The sequence below is a fragment of the Agelaius phoeniceus genome, chromosome 20, assembly GCF_051311805.1.
Source record: "Agelaius phoeniceus isolate bAgePho1 chromosome 20, bAgePho1.hap1, whole genome shotgun sequence".
NCBI classification, from domain to species: Eukaryota; Metazoa; Chordata; class Aves; order Passeriformes; family Icteridae; genus Agelaius; species Agelaius phoeniceus.
In genome coordinates this window covers 1,473,333-1,497,908 of record NC_135284.1, presented here as the reverse complement: position 1 = coordinate 1,497,908, position 24,576 = coordinate 1,473,333, and the positions used below count along the sequence as shown (strand labels likewise).

Genomic DNA, 24,576 nt, shown 5'->3' with positions numbered 1-24,576 from the left:
GGACAGCCCTGCACTGCTCACAGCTTGGGAAATCCAAGAATTAGGGGCATTTTTGCTGCTTGGTTTCACTCCAAGCTCCCTCCTGAGGAACCTGACCCTGCTCAGGCTGCTGGGATCCCTCATGGTTGGGGGGAAATCCTTGGGCCAGGTCTGCAGGGCAGGGCTGGGCTGTGCAGGGTGCCTGGGCAGGGTGACAATTGTGGCACAGCACAGAACCAGGGCTGGAAAACCTCGGAGCCGAGTGAGAGGAACTCCCAGGGGCTGTGGGGGATTTCTGGGAGTGAAGCCCGTGGGAGAGGCTGCCTCACACACTGCCCTGGTGCCTGTCTGTGCACAGGAGAGCACACGTGTGGCTTCCTTGAAAATCAGACATTTTGCTCCTTCCAAAGCCAGTTTTTGTCTAGTTTTTAAATTGCCTTTGGGTGGCCTTTAAAATTCTTATCTGCTGTAAGGATCTTTGGGCTGTGCATCTCTTCAGACACACTCTGTTCCTTCTATTTTTCAATGTAGGAACCATTAAGGGTTGATAAAATCTTTAAAGCAATTGTGTTTTTTGAATGAGGGATGGGTTAGGAATAGCAGAAGTACTCAAGTAAATAAAAGCACAGAAGAAAAATACTAATAAATATTTATAAGGAGAGGTTTTTTTATGTACATAATCTAAATTTTATGTAATTTGTTTTAGTGGATGGGGTTCGCTTGTGTTCTTTTCTGTTTCTCCCCAGTTCTTTTCACTTCTTTTTTCTCTCCTTTTCACGGATAAATTGTGTTGCTGGTTTAAAAAGAAAATTTTAACTGAACTAGCATGACTGAAGCGATAAAGGTCAGTTTGGAGAAGGACATTTGCTCGCCCAAGCGTTGGCAAGATCAGCCCCAGCTCGTGGCTATTTTTGGCCAGCACGAGGCCCTCTGTATATGGGTCAAATTTCGCTGTTGATGAAGTAAGTCAATGAAATTCAGCGACTCAGGGTGGGTAATTCCCGTGGATCTGTGGGAATGCCGTTGGAATGGGCTCCTCAGCCCCTGTGGTCCCTCCTGGCAGTGCCCGAGGGGCTCCGCGCCTCCACCCCGGCCCATTCCTGTGCTCTGGTGAAGGAATGGCTCTGAAAGGTGGATTCATATTTACAACCTGTAACTGCACAGCCATGCAGGAGGATGTGCAGCCCTTCCCTGCCAGCGCTTCCATCTCGCTGACGATTTCCCAAAAGCTCCACGGGCGCGGCAGCAAGAGACGCTGAGTGGGAGAAATTGGAAGCTGTTTATACAGCCCAGCCTCTTCCACCTTCCCTTGTTTATCTGCTCTGTGTTCAGGTTATTCCCATCCTAGCAAACAGGCATGTGAATAAAAAAGTAAAATTAAGAGGGAAAATGCCAAGGAGATGATGTCAGTGAGGTTGATGGAGTTTCTAAACAGGCCAAGGGTTCCTCTGAACTGACCGTGAGGCATAAAAAGCCTTTCACGAGCACCTCCAATGAAAATGTATCGATACAGTTTTTGTACAAATATTCCCCTGCTCTATTCTGAGTCCCAGGCACGGCAGCATGGTTGGAGGGCATGTGAACCAGAAATTAAAACCCAGCCCTGGAGTCTGATTTAATTACCCTGCTAAGTGAAAGGCAGAGGAGAGAGAATAAACAGCGGCAAAGGCGACTCTGTGGGTGAAATATTTCAACAATCCCCGACTTTCACGGGCTGCAGCTGCTGTTTGATGTGGCTTTGCATTGACTGCATCTCCTGCTGAAAAATTGTGAATTAACAGGTCCTGTGGCTGCGGGAGCGAGCCGGGGGTGACCCAGTGGTGAGGGGTCCCCCACACCTGAGCACACGTTTTGTTCTGCACGGGTGTGAGTGATGGATGTGGCACAGAAGAGGAACAGGCGAGCTCTGCCAGGCCCCCTGGGTTTACAGCTGTGGGGACGTGGATTTGAATGCATTGCTGCCTTTGGGATTTATATGGAGCAATTGTCCCATTAGTCTCAGTGGGTGAAATCCTGATCTCAGTGGCCTGAGTATCAAAAACGCTGGGACTTCAAGAAGCTCATTTTTTACTCCAAAGGACTAATGCAACTCACTTGTATTTTTTATTAATTCTGCTGGGTCTGTTTTATTTAACCATCACTAAAAGCCTCTCTCCCTTCATTAACAGGGCAATTCATTATTTGTGAGGGTAGAGAACATCCCTTTTTCACCCTAAGAGTGCAGAGGTTTGAAAATGCAATTATGCAGGGGAGTCTTGGCACTAGTTCCTTGGTTGTGTGAGTGGTTAGTTACTCAGAAGTAACTGCACAGGTAAGCACTTGTTCCTGCTACTTAATTTTCCATGGATTTATTTCTCCAAGCTCCTCCCTTTGTTTATGGTGGCATCTGGGAACAAAATACCAACTCAAAAGGTACAAAAAAAGGAAAACCTTGAAGCAAAGCCAGGGAAGATATGCTGTGCATGCCTCCTGGTTTATAACTTTTCTGGTTTTTCAAATAAATAAAGAATTTTTCTTTGTAAATAAATAAATAAACAAACAAATAAAAATCAGTGTTTAATTTCTCATTGCTGGAGAAGGGGTAACCCCCACCACCGATTATGCAGAGCATTAGAACCATCCATCCTGCCGTGATAAAATAAATACAAACTACAAAACTGAGGTGGATTTTATGCTGTTGAGTATTTTAAAGCTTGGGGAGGGCGGTTTGCTGTGAAAATGTGCGTTTTCAGTAAACACTTGGTTTTCTATAAATCCAGCTTTATTTTGTCCTCCGGGTACCCAGCGTCAGGGAGGGTCCCAGCGGGGCTGGGAAGGGGAGGGCGATGTTTGGGTTTTTCCAGCCGCTCCCTCGCGGTGCCTGCCAGGTTTCTCCCGGCCGTGGGAGCCCGGCGGAGGCGATGGGAATTCCTGATATTCCTCTGCCCTCTGTAGGAGAAGCGCCCGCATGAGCCGTGCGGCGGGATGGATGCGGCCGCACGCCGGCCCCGTCCTCCCAGCACCGCCACCTCCTGCTCCTTTCCACGGCGTTTAAAGGCACCTCGGGGGCAGGGAGGACAAGAAGGGGATGAGCATCAGCTCGCTCGGGTTCGCAGGGGGCTGCTGGAGCCCTCGCGGGTGAAACCCCAGCGCTGGATGTGGAAAGCCCAAATCTGGAGCTCATCATTGTGGGGTCTGAAGCTCAGAGCTTCACCAGCAGCTGGAATTGCAGAGGCTGAGTGCGGGCCCTGCTCCCTGGAACAAAATCCATGACAGCCTCCCCGGTTCCAGGCAATTCCTGGCGTTTTGGGGCCACCTCAGGAGCACAGAGAGGGGCCGGGAGAGGCTGGCAGAGGGCAAGCCCAGAGAACCTGTCCCTGCCAATGCCCTCTGCAGGGGTGTCTGCATCGCCTGGCTGCTGCTCCTCGGCCACAGTGCGACCCCAGCAGCCAAAATTCCCGAATTCCCCGTGGCTGCTGTCACTCAGGTGTAACTCGGGTGTAACTCGGGTGTAACTCAGATGTAACTCGGGTGTAAGGATCTATCTGTGAACAAGGCCTGGCCTGAGAACGCAGCTCCGGGACCTCGCTGCTGTGAGAGGGGCTCCAGCAGAGGCCACAGAATATCTAACACAGGACAGGAGGAGAATTAATTCAGTTCTGCACAGCTGGAGAGGCAGAGAAACTTTGACGGTGATTTAAAGCAATAGTTGTCATATTGTGTATTATTAATGGCACTTTGCTGCCGGTTTGGGATCCGGTACCGTGAGCCCCAGTTCCCACAGCTCTGCTGCCCACAAGGGCTGCGAATTCCCCGGTAATGGTGGGGGGCTCGGGGGGCTCCGGCTGGATCCCGGTGTGACCCTAGGATCGTTCCTGGTTGGATCCCGGGCTCACTCCCGGTAGGATCTCGGGTTTATTCCCGGTTGGATCTCGGGTTTATTCCCGGTAGGATCTCGGGTTTATTCCCGTTTGGATCTCCCGTTTATTCCCGGTTGGATCCCGGCGAGCCCGGACGCCCCCCAGGCCCCGCGCGCCGCCCCGGCCCCGCCCCGTCCCCTCACGCAGGCCCCGCCCCCAGCCCCGCCCCGCTCTCCCCCAAGATGGCGGCGCCCTTGGCGCTGCAGCTGCAGGAGCTGCTGGACCCCCGGCCCGCCCCGCGGGACCCCGAGGATGATGCGGAGGAAGGTGCGGGAGTACCGGGGCAGGGGGGTTGGTACCGCGGCCGGCGGGGGCGGGAGGGGCCGGCGGGAGCGGCCCGGGCGCTGCCGGAGCGGCCGCACGTGGCGCGGGGCGGCGTGGGGGGGTCGGGCTCCCGCCGTGCCCCCGGCCCGGGGTGGCCTCGGGGGTCGGGGCTGTCCGGGTCTGGGGTTCCTTCCGCCATGGGGTTCATCGAGCCGCCTGTGGGGTCGGGGATGTGTCCGGGATCGGGGTTCTCTCGGGGGCTGGGGCCGCCCCCGGCTCGGGGCTGTGTTAGGCCCGGCCTGGTTCTTTGCTGCAGTCTGTGTGAGAGCAGCAGCGTCTTGTAAGAAACGTTTTCATAACTGAGGAAGTTACCGTGGTCAGCAGAGGCGTTTTCCCATTGTAGTAACCATAATTTTGTTCCAGACTTCGCAGAATTCCAGGCTGGTTTGGGTTTGGGGCCTCAGAGCCCATCCAGTGCCACCCCTGCCATGGCAGGGACACCTCCCAGTGTCCCAGGCTGCTCCAAACCCGTCCAGCCTGGCCTGGGACACTGCCAGGGGCAGCCACAGCTGCTCTGGGGACAGCTGCATCCCGTGCTGGTGCCGAGACTGAGCATTCCAGGAGGTGGCTGGAAGGATCTGCCCCTCCTGCCCTCCTTGTTGCCCAACATTTGCCATCCTCTGCTGCCTGGAGTGGCTGTACTTTGTTGCTTTGGTTATGAGCAGATTTTTTTTGCCCCCTCTGCCTCTCACAAACACTCCAAGCCAAGCATTCACATTTCCAAACACACATTAGGAGCGCTCAGGGGTTTGAGTCTCTCCCTGCCCACAGAGCTGACCCTGTAATTTGGCACAGGGTGCCTTGCCCATGAGTGGAAGCAGGGAGAGAGGAGGGTGGGATGTGTTCTCTGGGCTGAGCTGCTCTGCTCTGTGTCCTGCAGGAGATGGGGGTGAAGGAGGGCAACAACCACAGTGAAATGATTTCCTCTGTTGAGCTTTTCTGAAATGTTTATGTGGTTTGCATGTATAGCAAGAGGCCAGAGTGCATCTGAATTGGAGTCTTCCTCTTTTAACCTGCAAGCATGAAGTGAGTGAAGGCATTGCAGAGTCATGAAGGGCTCAGAGACCCTCCTGCATCCTTGGGAGGGCCTGGATGGGCTCAGTTCCTGTTCTGCTTCATGCAGGAGCCTTTCTCCCTTGCAGGAAATCATTTGTGTGCCTTTCCTGCCCTTTTCCCAGTTGCTGCTCCCCTGTGCAGTGCAGGGGGGAAGCTCTTTGGTTGGTTCAGAGCATGAGGAGCTTGCCAGGGCTCCTTCCAGGCTGGAATTCAGCTCAGTTTCAGACACCCCTTCCCTTTTTTCCCCCCTCACAGCTACAGTTGCTAAAGTGATTGACAGATTTGAGGATGAGGGCACGGATGACGTTTTGCCTGTTGGCAATATCAGGAAAAGAGCTTCAGCCTCTCTCCTGGAAGCTGATCAGAGGTACAGTGGGAAAGCCACGTCTCGGAAAGCTCTGCAGGAGGAGCTCTGGGGAGATGCTCTGTCTGAAGAAGGATCTGGTAAGAAATCTCATTTTTTTCCCCCCTTTTTGCTGGCAGAGCATGATGTCAGCTCGTGACTGAGCATGGCAAAGCTCAGGGCCCTGTCACAGGGCAAGGAACAGCCCCAGTTAAGCTGGATATCAAATAGCCAGACCTGAGCTGATGCTGGTGAACTTTTCTGCCAAGTAAATAACTTTTTTCTCTCATTTATCAGCTGGAGAAGCACTGGATGACTGGTACAGTGGCAGTGAAGGCTCAGAAGAGGAGGACAGTGCTGGCACTAAGGGCAGGGAGAGGCCCAGCAGTGCTGGCAGTGAGCAGGAGGAGGACCTGGAGGATGATGAGGAGGCCAAGGCACCCAAGTTCAGCTCCCAGAATATCACAGACTTTGAGAAGTTTACAGAGGGCATGGATGATGCAGGGAGCAGTGGAGGGGAGGATGAAGATGAGGATGAGGATGAAGATGATGCTGACATGGAAGAAGAAGAAAACGAGGAGGAGGAGGAGGAGGAGGAATTTGGGAGTGAGAACCACGATGATGAGAAAGAAGCCAAAGACAGTGAAGATGATGGGGGAGTGCTGACCTTCTCCAGAGGACAGGAGTCTGCAGAAGTGGAGAAGGGCAAAGCTGTGAGGAACCAGCTAGGTTTGTGCATGTTTGTGTGTGCTGGCAGTGTGAAAGCAGCCTCAGCCCCTCAGCATGGTGCCTGCTGCAGCAGCCCCCTGTGTGTGCAGATGTTCTGCCAGATGTTCTGGTGCCACTGCTGCTGGAGCAGCTCCTGATGGGAAGTGTATTTATCCATTAGCTGAACCAGTGCTGAATGTCCTCATGGGACCTTTGGGTTTGGGTTTGGGAGCTCCCTGCACTGCTCCTGCTGTGATCACTTTGTTTCTTTCCAAAGTGTAACTCCCAAAATGCCATTTCTTCCTGTCTGAGCTGCTAAACTGTCAAACCTTTGAAGCAGTAAAGCAGAGGGGTGGTTTGGTCTGTGGCTCACAGAGTTGCAGTTGGGATTTGCTTTGGCCAGAGGCTTGTGGCACCCATTTTGTGCTCCAGTGCCTGCCAGGGCTGCCCTGAGCAGGAGGAATGCAGCCAGAGGAGAGGGCCTGAGCTGCCAGGTCCTTCACAGGAACAAGTGCTTTGTCTTGCTCACTGATTCTTTTATTTCCTTTCTGTTTGAAGCCCTGTGGGACCAGCTGATGGAAGGGAGGATCAAGATGCAGAAGGTGCTCCTGACAGCCAACAGGCTGCCCCAGCCAGACACCTACCCCAGGTTCAGGAAGGAGGGGGGACAGGACTTTGACCACGCTGTGGAGAACTGTAAGAGCCTTTTCATCTTTCTCCTTTGCTCAGACCCTTACAAACAATTGCTCATTGCTGTTCAGTGCAGAGCTGGGTGCCTTGTCCAGGGACACCTTGTGCCAGTTTTGTGCTGGGCCAGTGGATGCAGAGGTTTGCCCAGAGCAGGAGCAGTGCAGCCCAAAGGAGGGGCTGCAGATGAATTCCAGCATGGAGCTGCCTCAGCTGTTCATTCCTGAGTCACTGCTAATGGCACTGATGAGATCTGTGCTGGATCCTCCACTATGAAATCATAACATGCAGGCTGCAGTGGCTGAGTGCTTCACTGTGGTGTGGGTCTGTTCCATTTTTATATTTGGCCCCCTTTTTCCTGGCTTTGAGGTGAATGCCTGGGGAGGGAGATGTCTGGGTGATCAGACATGGAACCTTGGCCCTGCAGCAAGTTTTGGCTGAGCTCCTCTCTGCAGGGCAGGGCAGTCAGCTTACCTGCAGTTACAGGTGAGCTGCTTTCTGCTTCAAAGTTGGCTCTGCTGCTTGAAATGAAGTGATTAAGGACAAAAAGGCAAACTCCCAGCAAGGCTGTGCTGACCTTTCAGTGGAACACACGTTATTAATGTCCTTAATGAGATGCATTACAAGCTGCCCCAGCTCCATGTTTCATTACAGGTCTAAGATGCAATATCATTAAAGACCTTTAACAGAAACAATGGTTGACATTTTGGTATTTCCCATAAGCAAAACGCAGCCAGGAGCATGGAGTGTAATGTCCCCAGTGCTGCAGAGGCTGAGCCTCAGTTGTGCAGAGCTCTGAGGGAGCCTGCACTGCCAAGAGGTGCTGGATGGTCCCTCCTGGCCTTCTCCCCATCACCTGGGCAGGGATGTTGTTCCTCTGATGCTCCTCCTAGCCTGGGTGTGTGCTCTGTGGCTCATCTGTGAGGACAGAACACAGAGCTGGAGTGACAGGGGCAGTGTTAGCAGGGGAAACCTCGGGCTGACAGATGGGAAATGCTGGATTTAGGAACATTCCAGCACTGCTGCTGCACTTCAGCCTTGGGCAGGACTGGGGATCATCATGGCCTGGATGATGCTGTCCTTTCAGGGCAGCCTCAGCACTTCTGTCCCAATCCACAGAATAAACCTGGCATGTTTTCATCATCCTCACTGAGCAGGAGGGAATGATTGGGTGCTCCAGGTGCACCAAAGACAGGGTGCCAAAATCCCAGACTCTGGGTGAGCCTGCAGGATGCTGAAGTCAGGAGGCTCCCAGTGCTCTCAGTGCTCCTGCACAAGAGTGTTTCCAGTAATTTTCCCCAAATCTTTCCATGTCTCATGAAATTTCTGTGCTGTGCTCAGAGGAAGATTGAATCTTTTGAATTGGAAAATGGTCCTTTGTGTGTTTGCCTCTTGGGTATCTCCTACTCAGGACAGCCCTGTTGTGGTGCTGGAATTCCCTAAGGGCTGGAGTGTAATTGTGTTAAAGAGTAGACAGCAATTCTCCATCCATTTGCAGTTTTAAAGCCAAACCTGGGTGAAAATGGCAAGGTCATGCTCATTTTCCACATTTTGAGACCGGAGGTTACAATACCTAAAATGTTTAATTTATTATTTTTGTAATCTTTTATGATTTTTTTTTTCCTTTGAATGTTACAACATGCTTTGGACAACCTTAGATTCCTGAGATCTCAGGTTCTGGTAGATGATTTACTGCAAAATTGCTTATAAATTGAAGTAGAAAATGTTTTGCAGACCTGGCAGCTTTCAGGCTTCACACCCATTTGTCACCCAGCATTTCCCTTTGTGTATAGAACAAGAATTAATTAGGCTGCACTGCAGGAAAAGTTTATGGCCATAATTTATATAGGATGAATTTCTGTTTAAAGAGACAGCATTGCTTTGTTTGTGCTGTCTTACTTTTTATTTCCCTTTTTTAAAATCTTTAATTATATTCCAGGTTTTTTTTTTTTTCTGTCACCCTTTTTACATACAAATGGGAGACCCAAGTGTGGGCATGGAGCTCATGTTTATTCCTGTTTTGCACCCAGGTCTGGGTGGTTTTTAGTGCTGAGATCAGAGTGGCTGAGCTGTGAAAGCAGCACAAATGTCCAGTATTTAATGTCCTGCCCACAGAAACCCTCCCAGCTCACAATTCCAAGGTGCTGGGCTGTTCCTCCAGGACAGATTTGTATTCCCCTGCTCTGCATCTTCCAGTCTGGTCCAGGCCTTGAGATGTTGCCTCTGTTTGGGGTCTTGCACGTTCAATTAATGTTTTTCATAATCAATGCGAGTCAGAATTTGCAATCTGCTCCTGATTTGCACATTAAAGAGACCCATTAATTAAAAATTCCAATCCCTGGCATGTTCCCGCAGGATCCCTGCATTATTTACATAGAAAAGGAGTGCAAGGTGCAAGTTTCTGTGCTGGGGCTGTGCACAGATTGCAGGCCTGCCACTCATATTTCACTGTGCTGCCAGCTTGGGAGGGGAGCTCCTCAAATTGTCCACAAAAATCCCCTCAAGGGCAAGGGAGAGCCAAAGCAGAGGTGGAATAAACATTGGTGGAGTCACATCCAGTGTCAGGAATTCAACAGTTCCGGTGTTTGGGGCTTGTTGTGTTAAATCTTGATAGGGTGACAGAAAAACCCACAAATAATTGAGGGACAAGGAGGTAACAAGGGCTTTGAGGAATTAAATCTCTCCATCCTCAAAGGCCCTGAGCTTCTCAGTACAGGCCTGGAGCTTTTCCTTTGTAATTCTGGCTAAAAATACTAAACTGGGAACACTTCAGTGACTAATGCCTCATGCTTTTCAAAAAGAGCTGGGAATTGCAGCTTTTAGATAGCAGATTGTGTTATTTTCACTTTATAGTTGGTGAGATGAGTTAGGAGTGTTCAGAAGCCAAGGTGAGGAAGTTCTTAGCCAGAAACTGATGGAAGTTGCAGGATTTTAAAGGGACAAGTGGCTGTGCTTTCCTTTTGCAAGAGTTCAGGAGGTCCCTGCAATGCAAACTGCTCACTGCATTTTTGTGGGGTTTGGGGTTTTTTTTGGCTTTGTCTCCATCTGTCAGTGGATTGAGAGAAAATACCAGAATCCCACATTTCTATTCCTCAGCAGAAGCTGCAGATAATTTCAAGAAAGGGAGGAAATAGTGGGTTTGGTAAAAGCAGATATGCAGAGGTTGTGTGAGGATGGATTTGCTCAGTGCAGGTACCAGCAGCAAATATTAACTTATTTACACTTTGGGGAGCTGTGGTGAAGTTTCACCAACATTTGTGATCAGTAATAAAATAAACCTGAATAAAGTGAATCAGATTTAAAAAAAAAAAAAAAAAACAAAAAAACAACCAACAAACAAACAAACCAAAAAAAAAACCCCAACCCAGAGTGCTTTGTTGCCTTCTGGGAAATGAAGTTGTTGGATTTTTGTTCCTAAAACTTTGAGGGACCCACCCAGAAATGGCTGTTTCCCCTCAGAAATGGCAGTTTCTGGGGTGGAAATTTGTGGTGAGTGGGAAAGAGCTGTGCTCCCATCTGGAATAATTCCTGGGCTGGGCCCTGGCACAGCAGGTTGGGTTCCTGTCCCATGACAGATTCTGTGGCTTGGGACCAAGCAGCACATTTAGACTTCTCTCTCTGAGTCCTTCACCCTGGGTATCTTCATTTTCTTCTGTGTTGAGTCTGCAATATTTTGACATTTAGGAGAGAGGGAAGGATTCTGTTTAGTCTCAATTAGTGTATGAGTATGTTCTCAGTGTCTTTTTAATGAGGATTTTTGTTGGGCTCTCTTAATCCCAGTCTTTAAAATAATATCTTTACATCCTCCACAGCATCCAGGTAAGCCGTGTTGAAGCCACTGATTAAGCAGGGACTAATTTTGGATCAAATCCAGTCTGCTGTAGGTGCCAGAGAAGCTGTTCCACGTCCTGGGAGGGAGGATGTGCTGGCAAGGCCTCCCCTCTCCCCTCACCTGGGCACACCTGGGTGGGAGCAGCTCTGGGATGAAATGGGATTTACTGACACAGCCTTGGGATTTTGAAGGGAAGCCTGGCAGGACTCAGCAGCCCAGAGCTCCCTGGTAATTCTGCTCTCACCTCCATTCCTGGGTGGCTTTTAGAGCTCCAGTGTATCCACACCTCCATCTGGAGATGTTAATGCATTAATGCAGAGCAGGGTGAGTGTCACAGGAGGGGGAGGAACTGAGGCACAGGCAGATTACACAGTTTCCAGAGGCATAGAGCACTTACAGGATTAATTGGTGCTAGGCAAGATCATGGACTTAAATATATTCTTGCTTTGAAGATTTTACTGGGAGCCCTCACAAATGTGTGACAGCAGAACTGGGTTTCAAGCCTGAGTGTAAATTATTGTGATCAGATCTAGCCCACTTAAAACTGGTAGTTCATTTTAATTGAATTGTGTTAGTCTGGACACTTTATGAATACAAAAAGCATCAGCCCTGTCAGTCCCTGCAGGACTGGATGGGATTGAAATGGATGTGGGTGCAGGTGTCCCCAAGTTCCAGCTCTCCTCTCTGATCTCATGGAGAATCTGTTCCACTCTTTCTGGGACTGAGCCAAAGCCTGTTGACATTAATGAATACTCTCAGCTGAAGAAATGAAGGAATCAGATCCTTTTCTCCGAATTTTGAGGAATATGCCACGGAGAGCTTTTGGTGGGGAGTGGGCTCAGTGAGGATGAGCAGCTCCTGGGCCAGGCTGGGTGTGCTGTGAGAGGGAAGAGCCACGGGTGGAGAGGGCTCAGCTTTGGAGCTCTGCAGTTGTTCTGTCAGTGTTGAGCTGGGTCATGAAGTCTCTGTTTTGGGCACGTGCAGAATTTGGGCTGTGAGAGGTACCAGGAAGGTGTTTTGTGGTTTGTCATTACTGTCTGTGATTTGTTCAGGAATTCTGTGGGAGAGGTAGTGGAGAAGTGCAGGACATTTATTTAACATGCAGTTTTGGGCTGTTTGCAGAGAAAAAACTCTTGTCCTCCCTCACAGAGTGCCAAGGCTTTTTGCTTGTGGTATTCAGTATTTTTGAGCAGAATTGGTTTCTCCTTCTCATGGATGGGTATGGGAAAATGATTTCACAGGTGATCTCCACAGCCATGTGTGTTGTTCTTTGGTGATGTCTGAGGTTTATTTGAAATCTGCCTTAAATTTTGGTGCAGGAAATGCTGGGACAGTCCCTGGTTGGTGACCTGATCCAGCTGAACCCCAGCCCACTCAGCTTTGCCTACACCTGAGTTTCTCAAGATTAATAGCTAATTAAACTGAATTTAGCTACATATTTGTGCATGTTAGTCTGTGTACTGCACAAACAAGATGCAGGGAAACAAAGGCTTTGAAAGTGTCCAGACAAGCGTGTGCAAATGTCAGCTAACTGGGATTAATTGGCAATTGGGTACCTTGAGATGGGAACTCAGAGCTTGTCATGATAAATATAATTAATGCCTGGTATTATGTGGGGAGGTCAGTGTGGATGGGCTAATGTTCCCTTCTGGCCTTAATATCCAGATAGAGCTGTGAAATCTCACATTTCCTCTTCCCTTCTCCTCCTTGCCCATGTACTTGGGGCCTCCAGGCTGGCAGAGGCAGGAATGTGTGCTGTCAGCTTCTTTGCATTTCCAGTAATGGAAAGCATCAGTTTTTATAAATCTCATTTTTGCCAGCCCCATCCCCTTCCTGGTTTGGGCTGATATCAAAAGATGATGGTTGAGGTGAATCAGCAGAGCATGAACTTCATGGAAGTGTTTCTCTTTCTCTCCTGCTCAGCTGTCTCCCTCCCCCAGTCCCCTCTAATAAACCCCTGAATATCCAGCCTTTATTCTCTTGTTGAATCCAGTTATTTTCTTTACTTTTAGCAAACTCATCTGTGTCTGATCCCGTTGTCCTCCCTGTCAGATGCAGTAATATTGGAGTGAAAGGGCTAAATTGAGGCTGTTCTGGGACTCTTTGGGAGTCAGCTGAAGCTCTGCTGTGGAAGGGGGGTGCAGCCCTGGCTCCTTTGTGCCCAGGGAATACAATTTTCCCCTCTGCAAAGGCTCTTGCATCATTTGCATTCCAATGGAACCAGCAAACTGGGCTTGGGTGTGGAGCTGCCAGCAGCAAAGTCGGCCCTTTTCCTCCTGTCATTTGGTAAAACTCCCCAAACCCCCTGTTTTGGGAAGCATGAAGGGAGTGTTGCTCCCATTTGGACAGATTGCCCAGTGCTTTGTGCTGAAGTGTGTGAGAAATGGGAATGTAACCACACCACCTGTAAAAAATCCCCTTTAGCCTAACATGGAGTCTGAGCTGGCTCTTGGAGCTCCTGCACCCACCAGAATTCTTTCTTTAATTTCTGTGCCACGTTGCTTTGGACCCCAGGGTGCTCAGGGGTGCCAGGCTGGAGGTTCCTTCCACCCTGGCCATTACCTGAGGCTCCTGTCCACAGCCCCCTGTCTGAGATGTGCCACCTGGAGGAATTCCCCCTCCTTTTCCTGGCTGGGAACGTGCTCCTGCTGCTGGGAATACAGAGCAAGCTCCAAAAGTAATACTGACAGCCTTCAGAATTATGATACACTGGAGCTGCGGCGTAATTCTTTGTTGAAGAAGTTAGAGGCCTAAAATGTTAAGGCTTATTGTTATTCCGAGTTGATAATCTCTGCCTTGCTTTAATAATTTTTCCTCATGCCTGGATAGCCTGCGAGTTGCACAATAATCACTCACACAGCTTTGTAATCAATGCCCAAAGTAATAGGATTCCGCTGGCCAACGGCAATTAATAAATTTGTGTCTTTTTTAAAACACTAGCAAGTCGGGCCTGAAATACGACTGACTGGCTTTCCTCATTTGCATATTTATTGCAGTGGAAAAATTCTTGCCGAATGATTGATGTTGAGCCTGCCTCTTGAATTCCAAACAGCACATTATTATGAAATGAAAAATGCCGGCCATACAGTTGATTAAAGTTGAAGACAGTGGAATCGGTGTTTTTTAAGATTGTGGGAGAATTAAAGGCATATTTTAATAGATGTTGACAAGAAGTGAACTAACAAAAGCAAAGCAAAGGATTTGCTTGAAAAGATTTAATCAAACGTGTTTGGTGGGGGATTAATTGCTGGGGATGACGAGTGCAAGTGGCTGCTGCTGGCTGTGAGTGGGGAGCATTGTTCCAGGGCCAGCTCATCGAGGGCCATTTTGACCTGGAGTTTAACTCCTGTCCCACAGCCCTTGAAGGGAGGGAAGGCTCCCCCTCTCCCTGGAGTGCTGGGATAAACCTGTGTGCCAGGTGGAGGCGCTTCTCATTGTGTGCAGAGCAGAGGCTGGGTTCCTCTCCTCCTTTTGGTTGGGGTGGGGGTCATGGGGGCTCCCTGGGGACTGTCCATGGAGGCAGGGAGCACTCCCAGCCCAGCTTTTGCTCTGCATCCCCTCATCCCAATGCCAGCATTGCTCCAGCTTTCCTGTGTGGGTGCTTCCCCAGCCTTGGAGGGGCAGGGAGAATGGAAGGCATTGCATGGCTGTGATATCCCTGTGATGCCAGAGCCCCAGATTGAATTGAGAGGGAAAAGTCCTCAATTTCCAGTGCTGGCACAGCTCTGCAGTGGGGCTGTGTGCTGGGTAGGTGGTGGTTCCTGCTGGAACATCCTGGGAAGGGTTTTCCCAAGGATTCAGTGTCCCTGCATGCTCCTGCTGCTCCATGCAGCTGCTTGGGAGGGTGAAATGAGAGCCCATCTTGAGAGGTCATGGAAGGGAGTGCAGGGCTTTTCCTGAGTGGGAAGCTGTGGGAATGCTGGGCTTGGAGCATGGACAGCAAGCACAGCAGCCCCTCCTCACAGGCATTGCATGGGTTCCATCCAGGGCAGCTCAGGGGTCAGCCCCTGCAGCCAGGTGCCCCCACTCCAGGGTGTCCACAACCCCTGGCACTGACAGAACTGATTTGGTGTGCTGTGAGGGCAGCAGCAGGACAGCTTTCATCTCTGGTGCATCTCCTGGCACTTTGATCCATGGCAGTGCTATCCTTGAATGGAGCTGAGTACTCCAGGGCTGCTTCCAGCCTGTGTGGGGGCCTGGATGAAAGGAGGATGTAAGAGGAACATTGAGAGAAAGGCACACTGGGATTTACTGGTGCTGGCTTCCAGCGATCTGGGTGGGTTCATCTGCTGCCCAATGGGTCTGGAACAACTTTTCCCTCCTGGACACAAAGTGAAGGGGCTCCTGTGGGCTCCTGAAAGTGCCTCTCCCAGGGTAGTGTCTCACCACTGGCACTCTGAGCCCCATAGGAGCTGGAGGGTACCTTCCAGCCAGGTTTGTTGTGTGCCAGTTTCAGACAAGGAGCAGCATTCCAAAAATCCTGCTGGGGCTGGGAGGGTCAGTCAGTGCCCAGCCTCCTTTCTAAATGACCCTGTTTGCATCCATGGAACAGTTTGGGTTTGGGCTGCCTTCATTCACAAGTGGGGCCAGACTCTGCCCCAGAGCAGGCAGTGCAAAGGGACTTGAGAGGGAAGAGGAGATGGAGAGGAGGCTGGGAAGAAAACAGCCCCTTCTGGAATGAAATGTGAGATGGACAGGGCAGAGCAGGGTGACACTTGCCTTCTGAAGCTGAGTTTACAGCACACTCAGGCAGCAGTAGAAGTGAGAATGCCATCCAATAATGCTATTAAATACCCAAGAACTGAGAGCAGGGAAATTACCCAGCTCTAAGAGGCTGTGATGAAGCCACTGCCTGGAATAATTAGCCCTCCCACCTGGTTAGACACACGGTCATTGTCTTCCCTGCCCTCTCCAGCCCCTTCACTCCAAACAGAATTGCTCCCCATGCCCACTTGTGCTGGGCTCTGTGTCTGTGGCCTGGGGCAGCCTGAGCCTGTCTTTATTTCCTTGCCTGCTCACCACGGCCCTGCTGTAGCCCAGAAGGGCTGGAGTGCTACTCCACTTGTAATTGCCAGGATCAAAGCTGCCTGGGGTGCATTAGCACTGCTGCTGGAGGAGAGGCAGCAGGGAGAAAATAAACAGTTTGGGAAGCTCTGGGGACATCGGGCTGTGTTGCAGGCAATGGGAAGGATTTTGCTGGTGTAAGCTGTGCACTCAGGCTGGGGTGGGGGCACTTGGCTCCTGCAAGTGATGCTTTAGCTGCAGACACCTACAACAAATGCATTTTTAAGGGCTTTTGTCTGTTTGTCTGGTGGAATTGTTTTGATGCTCACACACGTCTGATTTACAAGTGCAGCAAACCTAATCCGTTAATAGGTTTATATGGAGCACTGTAATGAACCATGGGCTCAGGGAGGGCCAGTCCCACAGCTGATCTGCAACAGAAATCTTAAAGCATCTTCTCCTTGACACTGCTGTTCCTGAGGTCAGGCCATCATTTATCTGAAGGTGGTGACAGCTGAGCAATATCACAGTGGGAGCATGCAGGAGATTGAGACCTCTGAGTGTCTGGGCTGATTTCTGCCTCTGTCTGCCTGAGGACGATTTGCTGTTCGCTCTGCCCATGATCCCTGGGTCCCCCACTGAAAAGCAGAGCTAAAGAAAACAATGGAGTGGGGAAAAGTTCTCCCTGTTCTTTCTGTGCCACGTACAGAGGGAGGCTGGGGAGTTAGCAGAGCAGCCCCACTGGCTCTGTGGCAGAGGAGGCACCAGGGGCAGCTCTGGGGAAGGTCCCAGCTCCTGCTCTCCACACAAACCCACGTGCTCTGCCAGCCACAGTGAGGTCAGTGTCGGTTTTGGGTGGGGTGTCCCAGGTGTTCCAGCTGGCAGAGCTGACCCTGTGGTGGATGTGCAGAGGGACAGTTTGTGAGGGCCTGGGCACTTGTTTTCTACTTTCTACACTTGTTTTCTACCAGAGTTCTGCAGGCAAGCTTGTTGGTTGCCACAGAAGAACTGTTTTTGAAGGGCAGGTGCTGTGGCAGTGTGCAGTTAACCTGTCCCACAGTCAGCTGGAGCTGTGTGCCCTTGGAGAACCCACAGCCTTTGGAACAGGCACTGCATGGACACAGGAGAGCTGTCAGCTGCAAAAACCTTTACACAGCATCACATCTCCCTTCAGGATTTGTGTGTGTGGGGTGCAGCTGCACATCCCAGTAAAAATCACATTCACACCATGTACTGATCAATTTACACGCCTCCACCCCATCTTTTCTTCCCTTTCTCTCTTCCTGAAGATCTCTGGGCGTGCAGTTCTGCTTTTCTGATCAGAGTCCTCTCATTAAACTCACCGGGTCATGGTTTAAAGTTCCCCCATAGATCAGATCTCATCACTTGTGTCTCTTGCTCTGCAGGTTGTAAAGCCCTGGAGGCCTTGCTGAAAGTGCTGGTGGAGCTTCAGGATGAGCTGCTTTATCAGTACCCAGGCACGAGGCATCTGGTGGATGGAAAGCAAGCAAAAACTGAGAGGTAAATGCAAAAAGACATAAGAACTTCCTGAACCCTTTGTTCTCCAGCAGACAGGACAATGCCCAGCCCTCCTGAGCACCCTCACCCTGCTGCTCTCTCAGGTGATGCTGGGTCTGCGTGACAGACACTCTGTTATGTGCATTCCTCATGGGAGATCTGGTTTGGAATGTTTCTGATTATGGAGCAGGGGCTAAATGGGGTTTTTAACAAAAATATCAGTGTGGAGGGGCCAGCAAGGATCCCACACTGCCTTAGGGAGGGACAGGGTGTTTATCCTGAGTGCTTTTGTTCCAGTGAGGATGAAATCCTGAGCAGCAGCGATGAGGAGCCAGTGGAGAAGGCTCAGGAGAAGAGGAGGAGGCTCCCCAAGAGGAAGCTGAAGTTTGAGGAGTACCCTGAGTTCATAGCCAAGCGCTACAGGGACTTCAGGAGCTACAGGAACAGCACCCTGCAGAAGTGGCACGACAAGACCAAGCTGGCAACTGGCAAAATGGGCAAGGCAAGGCCTGGTTTGTGTGTGCTGACATGGTTCCCATGGAGCAGGGATCTGGGGAACAAGTTCATACTGAAAAAGGGGAAATTTGGGTGGGATACATGGGATAAATTCTTCCCTATGAGTGAGGGGAGGCCCTGGCACAGGGTGCTCAGAGCAGCTGTGCCTGCCCCATCCCTGGAAGTGTCCAAGGCCAGCTTGGATGGGGCTGGGAGCAACCTGGGACAGTGGAAGATGTCTCTTGGTAGTTTCTGTGTCTTCTCAACCAGACATCCCCTCACAGCCAATAATCTCCAGGAAAATGTCACTCTTTTGCTGCAGGAGCAGTTTTTGGTTCCTCCCAGAAGCAGGGCCCTCTCCTCCTCCAAGATGTGTAGGCTTTAATACAATGGATAGTCATTTCAACCAGAGATCCAGGCTCTGCTCACATCTCTGAGTTGGTATTAATCACAGAGAAGTTAATCTGAACCAGAACAGCAAAGGCATTTTATTAAGCCAGGCATCAACTCGCCTCAGGTTGGGAAGGGTGAGCGAGGGAGAAACAAATAAAAAACGCTCACAGAAATCCCAGAGAAGACAGGGAGAGCCTGGGGGTGCCTGGAGGAGAGGCTGTGTGTGTGTTTCCTGACAGTGCTTGGTGCCCTGCAGGGTTTCGGAGCCTTGGAGCGCTCGGTGCTGGCGCAGATCGAGCACGTGCTGCTGGACAGGGAGCGCCTGCTGCGGCGCACGCAGACCCGCCGCTCCCTGTACACCGTGCTGGGCAGGCAGGAGCCCCAGCCTGCCCCAGCCCCTCAGCCTGGCCCTGGCAGCTCGGTAAGGAGGGGTTCTCTTCATTGATTCACCCTGGGGAACTCTGCACAGCTGGTGTTCCTCTCACTCATCCTGGGGAACTCTGCACAGCCGGTGTTCCCCTCACTCATCCTGGGAACTCGGCGGCGCGACGCGGTTGTGCTTGTTGGGGAGGTGGGTGGAGGAGGGTGGCTTCTCTCTGCCATGGAAAATGGTCTCCCTTGGCAGCTGACACTGGGGTAGCAACCTGAACATTTCCAAGCTTTGCTGGATTTCTCCAAAACTAAAGCTGTCACCAAGGAGGACCGAGCATGCCCTCAGAGCCCCTTAGAGCCACCTCTGAGCCAGAGGTGATAACCTCTGATACCCAGACCCCAGGGAAATGATTTCACCCAGGGGAAATTATTTCTTTTTCCCACAGAAAATGGTTTCCCTTTGCAGCCACACATGCAAATAATAGAGTGCCAAGCCAGAAATTTGCAAACTTTGCTGGATTTCTGAGTGTGGATTCCTGCAGTGTAATGGTTAAGGAAAAACATATAAATTCTAGTTTTGTGATGTTTGCATTATCTCCTGTCCCTGTTCCTGACAGGGGAAAACGAGGTTTTCCTTGAGCCGGGATTGTGCCCCTCCTGTGCTGCTCACTAAACCTGATTTTTGAGGTAGCAGCAGCAAAACTTGGTTTTCACTCTGCAGTTTAGAGTCTTTAACCCAGAAAGTCCCCTTTGAAATCATACTGCATATAACCTACAGAATATGTTAGTAGTAAGCCCTTTATTAATTTAGTATTTAAGAATGAATAAATACTCAATTGTGAGAGATCAGGTAGAATTACTGGACTTGCAAGATGTATTTTTACCATTACATTAAAAATATCTGTAGTATTTTGCCAGAAAGACTTTGCACAGTCCTATTTATTTCCCAGTAAAGGCATCATAAATCTATTCTGGCATTGGCAGCGTTTCTGCCTTGCCTTTAAATGTATTCCTGCTCCTTAAAAGCTGGTTATGTTGGGAATTTTTCCCCTTTCCTTCATATCATCAAGTGTGTTTACAAGCTGCTGCAGGTGATGTCTCTGGAGCCAGGGACAGAAATGTGCACATATGAGCTCTCAGTGTTTCCTTGATGCTTGCAGGAAGTCCTCCCTCCCTCCGACTCCAACAGGCACCTGAAGGACATTGATGAGGAGATATTTGATGATGATGACTTTTATCACCAGGTAGGTGATGCTAAATGTGTGTTGCAATTATGGCTCCAGTTGGGTTTTAATACTCACAGGGAAAATGCAGTTGGTTCTCCATATTTCTCTTTACCTGTAAAACTCTGTTTTAACACCCAGAATCTCTGCAAGTCCCTCAGGGCTCTCTGCTCTCAGTTTTTGCTCTGGGGCTGTGTGAGTTTGAAGTTGCCCTGTGGGTGTAAGCTTGCTGCTGGTGCTTGAGTGTGTCAGGAGCTGTGCCTGTTGAACAGCACAGGAGAAAAAGCTCTGAATCCTCTCTGTGCTCTGTGGGCAGAGCCCCCTTAGGAAAAACAGTCCCAGAGCATCCTCAGGAGCACTGAAAGTCGTTCTTGTCTCAGCCTAAATCATCTCATTCACCTGCTGAATGCAAGAGCTCCTGGGCTGCTCCAGCACTTCCCTTGGAACTGGGCCAGCTTGGATCCAGGCCAGTTATTCCTTTATTTGCAAAATTCTTAGAAGCAAGTAATCTGCACCCAGTGCAGGGAAACACTGTGTTTGTAGTTCATTTAATGAAGACAGTGCCAGCTTTGTGAAAACTGGAATTGTCACATAATGAGGAATATGTCACTGCAAGCCCTTCCCCAGTGTGTGGAAACCTCTGCCTGCTTTGATGATCCACACAGAGCCTGACCTTCAGGACTAAAGAAAATATCATTTTATCACTGGAAAGACAGATATTTTTTTATTTGAGTAATTATTAGAGTGGCCAGTCAAGTGCTAGGGGAGTAGGAGAGAGCTGTTGCTATGTGAGGGTGCCAGTGGTGATGGGACAGGACAGGAATCCCTGTCCTGTTGGCAGCAGGGATTGAAGATAAATCTTAATAAAGATAAATCTGTTGAGATAATGCTGAGGTGGAATTTGGGGTCCAAGTGGCCCAGCAGCCCAGCTTTGGGGGCAAACTGGAAACCCTAAGAACACAGAAGAAGTGAAATTGGTGTAACAGAGTCATGGAGTGGAGAAACAGCTGAGGTTGCCAGTCCAAGGACCTGTGCAGAGAAGGTGGTTCTTGGCCATGAAATGTTATTTTTTCAAAAAGAAAGCAGCAATGGATGAGTGTCCCCATCTTTCCCTCTAATAACTGTAACTGTGCTAAATGGTGATTTCAGAAATATGAGCAGGCCCAGCTTAGCTTCTCCCCTCCCTGGTTAATTGGGGTGCTGGGGTTAATCTAAATTAAAACTTAAACTAATAGAGGTCATTGAGGGAAGAGAGTCACCTGAGTAAAACAAATGGGTCTGCCAGGCACAACTGTATCTTGGCCATTTCCCAAGAGGGAAGTGGCAGCAAATTGGAGCAGTTTGAGGCGCGGGCAGAGGTGAAGGATGGGTGGCAGGGGCTCAGCTCCAGATTGCCTTCCCCGCTGCTCCAGCTGCAGGAGCAGCAGCAGCCAGCAGCATCTGGCAGCCCAGGCAGGCTCGGGTGGCACTTTGGGAGCCCAGGGACTGGAACTGCAGTGCTGAGGCTGGAGCAGGCTTTAATCACCTGGCAGTCCTTGGCAGCAGCCCCGACAGCCTCTGCCGGCCTCGTCCATCACAGCCAGACATCTGCTGAGCAGCCAGGCAGCTGCACATCCATTTCCTCTCTTGCTGGGCTTTTCTGATGCCTCTCCCTCCTCCTCTCCTTCCCTTCCAGCCTTCCCCTCTCCTCCATGCCCAAAATGCCTCCCGTGCAGGGCCCAGTGTTTTTGGGGTGCCCTGGTTTGTGTTCTGTGCTCAGTGGGGTTTGGCAGAGGCTGGAGTCGGTTCAGGGATAAGGCTGAGGAAAATTGCTCTGTGTTTTCTGTCACCTCCCAATTAAATTGGATTCATAAAGTGCTTTCCTTTATTTGTCAGGGCGCTGAGCTGGAGCTGAGCATTGCATTGAGAGCAGGGAGAGCAGAGCACAATGGAGCTGACAGGGCCCTGAATGGCTCTGCTTTCCCTGGGTCAGAACTGAGCACTGCTTTGTGTGTGTGGGATTGCATGAGGGCATGGAAATAAACCCTGGGAGGGAGCTGCTTCTGCAGCAGTGATCAGCAGCAAGCTCAGGGTGCTCACAACCTCTGACCCCTGTGCACAGCACTGATTGCAGCCTGCATTTCAGCACCTGCCTCTTCCTTCCTATTGAAATCTACATCCAGGCTCTCCTTGGGATCCTTTTCACTCTTCTAAATAACATTTTATAGTTATTCATTTGTTTTGATTACTGCTTAAGAGGTAAACATTCAGATAAAGAACAGCACTGGAAATCAGCTTCCTCTATGTGTCAGTGTGAAATTAGGCAAGTAAAAATGAACCAGATTTGATGAATGTGCACAAGTTAATGATAACAGAATAAGTAGTTACACTGTTTTATTATAGATTATAATAAAAAGCTCTTTAATTAATCTGTTTTTCTTCTGGAAAAACAATTTTCTTGTCCAGGTCTAATATTCACTAGAATTCAGCAGGTGGGTCTGGTGGAATTTTGTGATGATTCAGGATTTAACTCTCTTCTGCCTGTTCAGCCCATTTTGCCTTTTCTCCTGCTCCTCACTTGTTTTATAAGCAGTTGCAGTTTTTATTGTGGTGACCCATATTGGATGGTGGTGGAAGGCTGAGCTGAGTAATGCAGTGAAATATTTTATTTGGGTGGGAATAGTTAAAGTGGTTCAGAAGCTCCTCATTACTGGCAGCAGTGAGAGGCTGGAGGTTTCCTTTTCCTTTAAATCCCCCTTCATACGTGGTTTTTAGGGAAGAAAAAGGCTTTTTATTTTTAGGAGTCATATTTACGTAGAATTCATTACAGCCGATATTGCAGCATTAAGACTTAAAATTCCAGCCTGCTACCAGGGAGCTGCTGCTCTGACATGCTACAGTGGAGATTTTATTGTTAGCTTGAAATACTCCTCTGGTAAAGGAGAGAGTGGAAATTGGTTTATTTCCAACAGGAATTAGGTTAGTGTTCATATGCTAAGTGTTCCACTGGTAGCAGCTCTTCCCAGAACAAATGTTCATCACTTCTGGCAGCAGGTATGCCTAGGGAGAATTGGGAATATCCATAATAATCCCTTTTTGCCTCTGCTCTCTCTGGTCTGGGTGTTTTGTGCCAGCCCACAGCCACCAGTCCTGGAATCACCAAACCCTTCCAGGGGGGTTCTCATGCCCCCAGAGCTGGGATTTACCCCAGGATCAGCGCCCTTCACCCCCTGTGTGCCTCTCTGGGAAGCTTCTCTGAGGGGCTGATTTCCCCTGGTGTCCCCAGCAGCTCCCTGGGGGACACTGCTGTCCTCTCCCAGAATTTGGTAGTGCCCTAAACAAGGAATTACCAATCCAGGGAACTATTAAAAGTCAATAATGGTGAGGAATAGAGAAGGCTGGCTTTGTGACAAGCTGGTTTACCTTAATTAAACCGGTGAGTGATTAATATGGACAGCTGATCTTGTGGCTTTAATTAGATGCATTTAGAGTTTTGTGTGAATAAGAGATGTCTCGAACCATCCCACAGGTTAATGGCAATACAATACTCTTATCACAGGCATGTATCTTTCAAATGGCTGGGTGGATGGTTAATAACACATTTTAAAGCTTGATTTGGAGCTTCTCTTAATGGGTTCTTTGAAAATAGGCAAATCTGTGCATTTACACAAACCTGAATTTGAATAAAATGGGCTTTAAAAAGAGGCGGCCCAATGATTTCCACTTGCATTTTATTAAATATAAAAACGAAGTTTTTAAAAAGCATTTCAGGGGGATTTAAAATAATATTTGAGCTGCAAACTTAAATTTTCTCTGGTAGAAATCCAAATGTTGTTACAGGGCATCTGTGGATGCACTTCTTTTTAAATTTGATTTGCTCTGTAAGCTGTAAGACAAGTGAGCCTTTTGTCACAGGCTGATTTCAGCTCTCCTTAGCTCTTTGTCTCAACTGGCAATTCTTAGGGGCCTGCAAATCAGAAAGGTCAGTGAGTGCAGGATTAGAAACACTGATAGATAGTGCATGAAAATGAGACCTAACCTCTAAAATGAAAATTGACCTCTAAAATGAGGAATGAGCCCTGGAACAACACCCTGATGGCATTTCCAAGTCCTGATTGTGCCCAGTGGGCTGGGTGTGCATCTCTGCCTGGCACTGAGGGGAGCTCCTCTGGGGGATTCTGTAGGGAGCCCCTCAGTGGTGCAGGGATCTTGGCTTTGGTGCCAGGACAGCTTTGGCTTCTGCAGCAGGAGCTCTGCTGGCACACAGCAGCACTGCCTGCCAAGGGCAGCTCAGCTGGCACTGGCACTGCCCTCTGCTCCCATGGCCTGTCCTGCTGCCCCAGCTTGGGCAGGAGCAGCTGGCACTGGGAGCTGGGCTTGGGATGCACCTGGGCTTGGGATGGAGCTGGGCTTGGGATGGAGCTGGGCTTCCCTGTGACACTGAGCTGAGCTTGGGATGGAGCTGGGCTTGGGATGGAGCTGGGCTTGGGATGGAGCTGGGCTTCCCTGCACTGCCCTGGGACACTGAGCTGGGCTTGGGATGGAGCTGGGCTTCCCTGTGTGCCCTGGGACACTGAGCTGAGCTTGGGATGGAGCTGGGCTTGGGATGGAGCTGGGCTTCCCTGGGACACTGAGCTGGGCTTGGGATGCACCTGGGCTTGGGATGGAGCTGGGCTTCCCTGCACTGCCCTGGGACACTGAGCTGGGCTTGGGATGGAGCTGGGCTTCCCTGTGTGTGCTGGGGCACTGAGCTGAGCTTGGGAT

General features: G+C 50.0%; 1 protein-coding gene across 2 annotated transcripts in view; it reads left to right on the top strand.

Annotated features, from left to right (window-relative positions):
• Window positions 1-4,022: 4,022 nt before the first annotated feature.
• AATF (apoptosis antagonizing transcription factor) overlaps window positions 4,023-24,576 on the top strand; it is a 40,236-nt gene continuing 19,682 nt past the window's right edge. For both annotated transcript variants that reach the window (XM_077188818.1, XM_054647007.2), the window contains exons 1-8: window positions 4,023-4,145; window positions 5,514-5,702; window positions 5,899-6,330; window positions 6,868-7,005; window positions 17,239-17,353; window positions 17,648-17,852; window positions 18,495-18,659; window positions 19,771-19,854. In XM_077188818.1, the coding sequence (XP_077044933.1) occupies window positions 4,061-4,145; window positions 5,514-5,702; window positions 5,899-6,330; window positions 6,868-7,005; window positions 17,239-17,353; window positions 17,648-17,852; window positions 18,495-18,659; window positions 19,771-19,854 (1,413 nt within the window). In that variant the 5' untranslated portion in view covers window positions 4,023-4,060. The remainder of the gene's footprint in view (window positions 4,146-5,513; window positions 5,703-5,898; window positions 6,331-6,867; window positions 7,006-17,238; window positions 17,354-17,647; window positions 17,853-18,494; window positions 18,660-19,770; window positions 19,855-24,576) is intronic.